Genomic DNA, 9,808 nt, shown 5'->3' with positions numbered 1-9,808 from the left:
GCGCACGGCGCTTTTAAGCTATTTAAAAGCGAAGGAAAGCGAGGAAAAATTCAAACAAACAATTGCTTTACTCCGAATTGCCGCTAATTCAAAAGTGAAAGTAATATGCTCACGCCACTTTTACAAGCTATTTAAAAGCGAAGGAAAGCAAGGAAAAGAGGGAACGCCCCCGCCCCCACGGTGATACCGGTATTACCGGTGTTGTCACACGTCGATTAACCGGTGGGAAAATTTCCTCACCGTCACAACCCTATTGGGGGTGTATTTAAATGTAACCAGCACATGTGAAAAGCTGAGTGGTATAAAATTCCATTGGAATTCATACTCTTTAGTGCCTTCCTTTAACTGAAACCTCTTCTGCCTTTCACTTTCAAATTCACTTTTGGGTTTCCTTGCCAACGGACTCCATGTCACTAGAGAAGGATGGATTTGAACAGCCCTAATGGGTGCTGTTCTCTCCCCCCACCCTTCACCTCGTGCCTCTTTGAAGAGTGACATAGAAACATTTCCTCTGTGTGCGACTAATGATCCGCCCTGCTAGGGCCATCAGGAAGCTGAATAGAGGCTGTAACTGAGCACTGGGCCTGTGCCCCTCCCGCTCTTCTATTCTCTTCATTCAAGCTGAGTGGGGGTGGCACGCACAGTGATGGCTAATGGAAGTGATGCTAATGGAAAGTCAGGTTGACTCTACAGCCCCTTTTTTAAAATCCCTTTACTTCCACAAAGCAAAGACAAAGATCCTCACTCACAGTTATTTAGTTGCAAGTATGTTTATGTGTATCAGAAATCACACAGTAACAAAATAGTGACCAATATCATTGAAATTAAATGTGAAAATAATTTAAACTAACGTAAATCAATTTACAATGGATATCTAAAAGGCAACTTCACTGGAATTTTTAAAAGCAGAAATAATAACTATTACTATTAATTAGGGATGTAACGATTAACCGCGAGCCGGTTGAAAATCGATTCAAATATGTGACGATTCAAATCGGTTGAGATGCCAAACAAATCGCGATACAATTGGAGTAGGAGTTTATATGAATGTATCTCTGAGGGGCACTGACTGTCTTTAGAAAAGTTTACGTGGTATTTTCTTTTCATCTTGCCTCTGAACAATGCATATTAAAGTAGTGTTTATAAACAGTGGTAACCCAGGAAACACTGTATCATTGCTGTTCATGAATACTGCTCATTCAGTTCGTCTGCTGTTTTGTTCAGATATGTTTTATGTAGTATAGTTAAAACTAGGGATGCACCGATACTGGTCTCCTGTACTCGTACTCGTTGAAATGCCCCGATACCAAACGCCGATACCACACAGCATGTGATAAGCGCCATATTCAAACAAAGAAACACCGACAACAGAACAACAGACAGCAGAAAGGAGTTAAGGATGTCTACTACGAAGTATATGTATGCAATGAATATAACGTTAAACATTCAGTATTAACGCCTGTATAGCTGATGTGCGCGAGCTGATAAACAAAGCATGCTGAGTGGATTGAGCGCGCGGCGGCGCAGATGCGCGAGCTTATCGAGTGAATATCCCTTTCTCACAGACATCACTGGAAAGTTTGTAGTCGCGCGCAATTCTGTTGTGTGATCTTTGATGTTCACTCACTTAGCACACACATCATTTGGATTAAAACTAAATCGAAAAATAAGGCCATTTATCGGGGCATTCACTATAAACGTCATTTATTTTCAACCTTAGGCACACACAACTTTCTGGCGAAAGTGAATCTAGCAGCTTGTGTGAAATGCGCTAGGCTGCACTATTCTGCATCAGTACAAATACCTGCACGTGTTGAGCGCGTTTTGCTTGCTTGAGTGTTAAAAGTATCGGTATCGGGCGAGTACTGGAAAAAGTGGTATCGGTGCATCCCTAGTTAAAACTAAAGTCAGAACATTCTGTTTTTGCTTTAGATTAAAAACTACTCATGCTGCATGTATGCTGCATCTTTGTTTGGAACATGAGTAAAATCCATAGACTGTATAAAAACAGGGACGTAGTGTCCGTGATGTCACCCGTAGGTTCCTGAAGAGGTTTTTGAAGCTCAAAGTGGGCAGAGCCGGCCGTCGCCATCTTGGCAGCGCATCACCGCGAGTCACTCCCGGATAATCGAAAATGGGCAAAGAGGCGGCAGCAGGTTGCTGAAACCACGCCCACATAGCTCGACGGTGGTGACAGCAGCGGCAATCCACCTGTCATTCGAGTGGCCACGCCCTTAATTATGCAGAACTTTAAGGCTTAATATAATTTAAACGGATGAGTTATAAAAAAATTCACCACCCGTAGACTTCCGACGAGCGTTTTGAAGCCTAAAGTAGGCGGAGCCAGCCGTCGCCATCTTGGCAGCGCGTCACTGCACGTCACTCCCGGATAATCGAAAATGGGCAAAAAGGTGGGAGCTGGTTGCTGAAAACACACCCACCTAGCTCGACGGTGGTGACAGCAGCGGCAATCCATCTGTCACTCAAGTGGCCACGCCTTAATTATGCAGAGCTTTAAGGCTTAATATAATTTAAATGGATGACTTATAAAAAAATTCACCCCCCTCACAGTTGTCATGAAGGGCAAAATTAGCTATATAAACCAAAATAATTTTTTGAACCAGGCTGTAAACATGTTTTTTTCTGCTGTAAAGTTGGTCATTTTAACATGGGGAGTCTATGGGATTGACTCCCTTTTGCAGCCAGCCTCTAGCGGCCAGTTGACGAATTACAGTTTAAGTCACTTCCTTGTTGGCTTCACGAGAGAGAGCGGGAGGTTGCCGCTTGGTAAAATCCAGTGGTTGTCTCTAACTTTAAATGGAAAGAGCACAGACAAAGCCTTAGTTTGTTCATATTAAGAGATTTCTTACTTGGTACTTGTTTGATTTGGGGTTTGTTTTAAAATTTCAATTTAGTTTTGTTATATTTCAATTTCACAAAGAAACGTGCAGCAATAGCCTAATAAAACGACACCTTTTAATTTAATAATGTCTTCAATCTCATTTTGTTAAAAAAAATCATGAGAAAATTGAATCGTGAAATCAAAATAGTGAATCGAATCGAATCATGAGTTGAGTGAATCGTTACATCCCTACTATTAATTCATTTAAATTAGTTCCATTTAAAAACAAGTTTATTGGACAGTACATTTACCCAGTTTTTATTTAGGTATGGAACTACTGAATTACATTTAATGTTTATTTATTTGGCTATACTTTTGTTAAGTACTTGTATACGTTTTACATTTATTTTGATGCTGTACACTTGCTCCTTTTGGTATTGTAAATGCATTGCTGTAAAGGGTGGAAAAAACCTGAGCATGCCACAGATGCTGTCAAAAGAGCTTAAGTTGTATTGATCCGAAATATTCCTTTAAGAATCTATAGTAGATAAAGAGCTACTGAAGCCTAGGACTGTTTTGTAATTTCTCTCATAAGAATATTAATGGCATACAATACAGTTCAAACGTTTGGGTTAGGGATTATTTAATGTTATTTATGTTTGTTTAATACAAAAATTTATTTCTGTGACGCAAACAGAATGTTCAGCAGCAATTACTCACATGATCCTTCAGAATTCATTCTAATATGCTAATTTGGTGCTCAAGAAATATTATGTATTATCAATTATGTTGAATTATTAATTATTCCTTACATAATTATTACCAACTATCAAGTGTTGAAAACAGTTGCTCTTTTGTGAAAACAGTGTTCAAAAGAACAGCATTTATTTGACAGTAAGAGTGACAATCTAAGAGTCTGTCACTTTTAATCAATTTAATGCCTCGTTGCTTGACTAAAGTTTCATCTTTGGGAAAAACAAAAAAAAAACAAAAAAAAAAACACAGATTTATCAGTGTATTGTACCAAAAACAACAGCTCAACATGACACTGAAGCATTGACAATGACAGTGGACCGAAAAGACACCACAGTAAACAACAACCAATGAATTCTATGGTAATCTATTTATTGCCCTTATTTATTAATTTTGGTATTCAGAGTAAGAAAAATAAAGCAAGTGCAAGTCTTGTTGCATCTGGTAAAACACTCTGTGGTCCAAGTAAAACAGCAGGAAGGATAAATAAAGAAATATCTGTTAAAATACCCAGCAGGTGTTTGTGTATGAGAGATTGTGGTTGTTCACTAACCTGTACAGCCTGTCTGCCCTGCTGTGCGTCTGCGAGCAGCTGGATGGTCAGCGCTCTGGAGTCCTGCAGTGCTTCCTGCAGGTAGGTGAAACTATGACCCGCGTGTCTGCCCAAGCTGCACTCTCTACAGATTGGCACGCCGCAGCTGTCACAGAAAAACCGCAGCACCTGTGAAGGAAAATAAGAGAAATGGTGTGAAATTAACTGAGTTGCAGTCCAATTTATTGAGTGATCGATTGTGAAGTACACTGCATGTGAATTTTGTAACCCTCAGAGCCCCAAGCATTGATAATACTGACAATCATTATCAGTGATGATAATCAGCCTTGAAAGTGTCTTTAGGAAGACTCTGACTGGATATAAACATTCAGATGTTTGGGCATCTTGATAATCAAGTTAGAAATTGAGAAGAAAGAAAAATGTGCTTGGAAGAGAGTGTGTGTGTACTGACATGCAGGCTGATCCAAATTGTAAATATGTCCCTCTAGTTTTATCCCATAGTTAAATAAAATTTAAAAGTGAATTCAACAAGTGTGAAAAGGAAGCAGTCAGATGGTGAGATTTAATCAGTGTATGTAAAAGGCAAAGGCCACACTTATACTAAAACCACTCTATAATATAGAGCTCATAAACAGTTACATTGGTCAACTGCCAAGACTATAAATGTTTACAGTAAGGTAATAGGGAGATGTGTTTTCATAAAAGTTCTTGTAGAAGCCTACGTTATATAAGCACACTCAAACCCAGAACATTTAACTCTGACAAGAGACAAAAGAAAACTAAAGGCAAAGAATATTTTAATGTATGGCGTTAAGGACCAAACATTAAGGAGATTTTACAGCTAATAGGAATGGGTCACAATCGTCCAACATCCAACTAGTCAGTTACCAGTGACTAGTTTATCTAGATTTTTCCAAAAAAATTTAAGTGTATATATAGTCAAATTTATCTGTTTATCTATTAAATTGTATTTATTCATTTAACTAAAACTAGCCTGTTGATGTGCTGTGCTTTAGCAGCTTACATAGCGTTTTTGTCAAGGTTCTGCCATCTAATAAACAATTTATATAAATGTGATTAATATAAAATATATGAGCATATGCCAAAATTCTACTTGTATAACAGTGTTGATATTCAACAGACTAGTTCAATTCTGCCACAAACTTAACACCTAATTTAAAGAATAAGAATGTATGCCATGACACAAAGAATCTGGACTCTTTCAAATGACTTGGCAAGAAGTAAAAGATCTCTCCCAAAATGGGAATTCAGTCCTGCTTAGGGCTTCCTGTGTTCTGACAGCCTGTCGATGGATTGCCTGAAGTCTATTGTTGTGTCACTCATTAGGCTTGCCGCAATAGACGGTGATACTGGTGTTAAGCCGCAACACCGGTTACGTCACTTGCCCACCGCGGCACCGACCCCCACCGTCGTTTAGATTTTTTATAGTAATAAAAATCATTTAGTTCAGTAAAAGAACAGACACTACAATTAAAAACTGAACGCGGCTGCTCAATGCAGCGTGCCGAACGACAGTCGCATCACAGATCAGATGTCATTTCTCCAGTGAGGAGAGTGAGTCGAGCTGACTGACAAGAAGAGTGAGGTGAGACAGACAAGACGATCGCGGATGATTTCGTTTCAAAACGAGATGCAAAAGCTCCTGTTTGGCAATATTTTGGATTTTGAAAAGCCTGTTGACTTTTGCAGTTTATCTAAGGTGATTTTGGAAGTTTTTTTTAAACATTCGTTTCTTATTTAATTGGTTCCACAGTGTTTGCTGATTTTTACTTTATTTAAACTTTCATTTATTTTATTTGACATCAAGGTGTATGCCGTGACTCCAAACTTTCTTACTCGTTTTGCTAATAAACGTTCTACGTTTCTTATTTATTTGGTTATATATTATACATGTTTACTTAGCCTATTTCCAGTTTTGTATACCCATTTAAACTTTATGTAAGTTATTTGTTATTTTATATTAGGCATAGCCTGCCCTATAGCTTGGTGTATTTGTATGTGTTTTGTTAATAAAAGTTCTCTGTTTTATATATAGGCTAAAGTGAGTTTGACGTTGTATTTTGTTGTTGCATTCAAGCAATTGACGCCAACCTGCCGCTAATTCGAAAGTGAAAGTAAAATGCGCACAGCGCTTTTAAGCTATTTAAAAGCGAAGGAAAAAGAGAGAAAAGAGGGAAAATTCAAACGAACTAGAAACGAACAATTGCGCCGAATTGCCGCTATTTCAAAGTGAAAGTAAAATGTGCACGCCGTCGTCACACGTCGATTAACCGGACCCATTTAAGGGTTACTTCATTGTTGTTTTAAATATATTTCTATATATTGCCTAAAAAGCACTTTCAAAGTACAAGTCTTCTTATTAACGTTCAAGAAAAACAAAAAATAAATGAATTAATAAATATAATTTATTTTTAAAAAAAATTCCATACTTGCATCAAAAGCTAACCAGATCCATTTAGGGTAACACTTCCCTGAGAATAATAACTAAAAGCTGAAACCGTGTAACTTAACGTTCAAGAAAAACAAAAAATAAATGAATTAATAAATATAATTTATTTTTAAAAAAATTCCATACTTGCATCAAAAGCTAACCAGATCCATTTAGGGTAACACTTCCCTGAGAATAATAACTAAAAGCTGAAACCGTGTAATAGTGAAAGTAAAATGCGCACAGCGCTTTTAAGCTATTTAAAAGCGAAGGAAAAAGAGAGAAAAGAGGGAAAATTCAAACGAACTAGAAACGAACAATTGCGCCGAATTGCCGCTATTTCAAAGTGAAAGTAAAATGTGCACGCCGTCGTCACACGTCGATTAACCGGACCCATTTAAGGGTTACTTCATTGTTGTTTTAAATATATTTCTATATATTGCCTAAAAAGCACTTTCAAAGTACAAGTCTTCTTATTAACGTTCAAGAAAAACAAAAAATAAATGAATTAATAAATATAATTTATTTTTAAAAAAATTCCATACTTGCATCAAAAGCTAACCAGATCCATTTAGGGTAACACTTCCCTGAGAATAATAACTAAAAGCTGAAACCGTGTAACTGGCCTAAACTCAGTATCACCCAAACAAATTCTCCACCTTCCTCCGAGTGAAGCTCAGTGTCAGGTAGAGTATTCCTTTTCAAAACCTGCTAGACCGCCTTCCTGCAACCTAATGACTTTACCAAAGACCAGATCAAACGCTAATTATATCTCACTTGGCTATACGGCAGCTGTGTGTAAATCTAGAGTCATGATTCCACTCGAGTTACCTGCTCGTAAAAGCGGGTCCCCTCTCTGTGGACCAGATGCTACAACTGCACTAGTGTGTACAGAGGTCACATGGAACCACTTTTTGGGAAGCAGCTTTTCAGAGTGACTGGAATTAGGAGGAAGCAACAGAGAGGTGGCGGGAGGAAACTTACCACCCAAGACTCCCGTGTTCCGTCTGAAACATTTATGTAGCAATGGCCCTGTTAAATTACGTCAAGTTTCACAGGCACAATGTGTAGCACAACTATATTTGCAGGGGCTGGTGGATCCAGTGACTTCGCATAACTGTTTCTCATGCCCAGGAACTGTGTGGACATTGTTAACAGAAGCGCCGTTTCCTGGTAAAGTCCTAAATTATTCCCACGATGTAACTATTAAGCCCAAAGTATACCTCAGTTTTAACATGAACGTGTGGGTGTATGCATACAGCAGAATGCATAGCTTTTTTTAAAGTATAGTAAGTTTGATAGCAAATGTTAGCAAACGGCACTCGACATACAGTATGCGCACAAGTTTCATCTTTGCCAGTGTCTGCACTATTTCTCTCCAGAAATTATGACCAATAAAAATGTATTTTTGCTTGTTTTTTGTACTCCACAGTTGTGGCGTTGCATTTCCCTGTTGTTGTTCCGCCTTATCAGTTTCTTTCAACTGTGAAACACTGTGCCGGGCCAGTGTTATGGACCAACAAATTGGTTTAAAAAAAATAAAATATAAATAAGGGGTGTGTGCAAGACAAGCATACACAATACGTGCGATTAGAAAAAACTTGGCTGCACCCAGTATATTCTGACCGTAATTTGCCTTATTTACTTGTTTGTATATTCATTTTACAGGGAGTTTTTGGCCCTAGTGATGAGGAGAACAGCATGATGGAATGGGATTTTCTTTGGCTATGTGGATGATGCATTTGTTCCTCTAGTGTGCTATACATATACATAACTTGACTTTCCTGTTGGCCTCTTCTCCTGTACGCTAAAGCTATCACTGTAACGACTGACTGGTAAAAGATATATGACAAAATACACATGCTTCTTTTCCTGCCTGTGCATTGGCGTCCATTACCTCGCACACTATCTTCTACACTGGACTCAACTTTTTCCACTGTTGCCCACCCCCGCCACCTACTCTCTCTCGGATGAGGGCCTCTTGTTGTGCCTGTGGCATCCACCAGTTTTTCCTTAAAAACGGGTGGGGAAAGATAAAATTTCTCCTCTCAGAGGTAAAGAAAAGCTAGTTAATTTTTCAGGAACAATTAGAAGTGTCCTGCTGAATGAAGCTTCAGTTTTGGTCAGCTAACACCGTGTTGCTTCCATGATGCTAGAGCAGTGGTGCTCAACCAGGTGGCCTTAGAGGGAAAATTAATTATATAAATTTCATTTATATATACACATATATAATTATGACATTCCAATCCTAAGATATGGCTCTGGTCCCTTCTTCAATGTAATTTGTCTCCCATTTTATTGCATACAAGGAGAAAATCGCCAGTCTGAATCTCGTATGTGATGCACCATCAATGATTCATGATTCAAGTCTGTAGGACAAAATTATTTTGCAAAACGAAGAATGTTCTGAAGCCTAACACTTACGATTATGGGTTTTTCAAATCCGTAACCATAAGTATTGAGCTATAGTAACTGTGATGCATTCCTTAGAAAGTACAAAAACAATCAATGTTGGAAAATACATAGATCCCAATGGTGAAAGTAAATGTATCTGAACAGATTCGTAATGTCTCAACCACATTTAGGTGAGCATGTGTGTGCCGCGTCGCAACAGGTTGAGTCTGTCTAGTGTCTACACAGGACATTTGAACTCCGTGTCAGTACCTCATAAATAGAATGAGGCAGTTTACTGTCGGGGATTTGTCATGTCGTGTTGCATCCAGTGTAGCATCACTGATTATAATGAGTTTTATAGTATTTTGTCGTGCCGCGCAGCTCGCGTCCTGTAGATGTTAGATGAGTGAGACAGTGCTGGGCTGCTCCAGGACAGTTTTGAAAACCATTTCAGAGACATATTCTTAAATGTGACTCATATAAAATATATTACATGCATGCACAGTTTTAAGGCAGCTTTAATCACCTTTTTGGTAACTTCATGACTTAAACTACGTGCATGCAATGCCATGGTCAGTTATTTCGCGCTTTGATATGAAAGGATACAGACGACAGCACGCACCGGAGCCTTTGTGCGTGCAATTGAAGAGCACGCGCTTCGAGCACAGTACCGTTTCCGCGCTCGCTTGACTCGCGCCTGGCACCGAAGTGAAGAGGAGCGCGCGTCTGAAACGTCGAGAAGGGTCTAGCTGCAGCCTCGCACTTGCACTCTCAGACTTGCATTCTCAGACACTTGCGCTTCCGCTAGCGACGTCAC

The 9,808-nt window shown here is 38.9% G+C and overlaps 1 protein-coding gene across 1 annotated transcript in view; it reads right to left on the bottom strand.

Moving 5' to 3' along the window:
* Positions 1 to 9,808, bottom strand: part of LOC107704101 (E3 ubiquitin-protein ligase TRIM71) — a 42,435-nt gene that overhangs the window by 13,270 nt on the left and 19,357 nt on the right. The window contains exon 2 of the mRNA XM_016506951.1: positions 4,149 to 4,316. Within this exon, the coding sequence (XP_016362437.1) occupies positions 4,149 to 4,316 (168 nt within the window). The remainder of the gene's footprint in view (positions 1 to 4,148; positions 4,317 to 9,808) is intronic.

This window comes from Sinocyclocheilus anshuiensis, unplaced genomic scaffold (assembly GCF_001515605.1).
Source record: "Sinocyclocheilus anshuiensis isolate Anshui unplaced genomic scaffold, SAMN03320099.WGS_v1.1 scaffold1272, whole genome shotgun sequence".
NCBI classification, from domain to species: domain Eukaryota; kingdom Metazoa; phylum Chordata; class Actinopteri; order Cypriniformes; family Cyprinidae; genus Sinocyclocheilus; species Sinocyclocheilus anshuiensis.
This window is presented reverse-complemented; position numbering and strand designations above follow the sequence as displayed.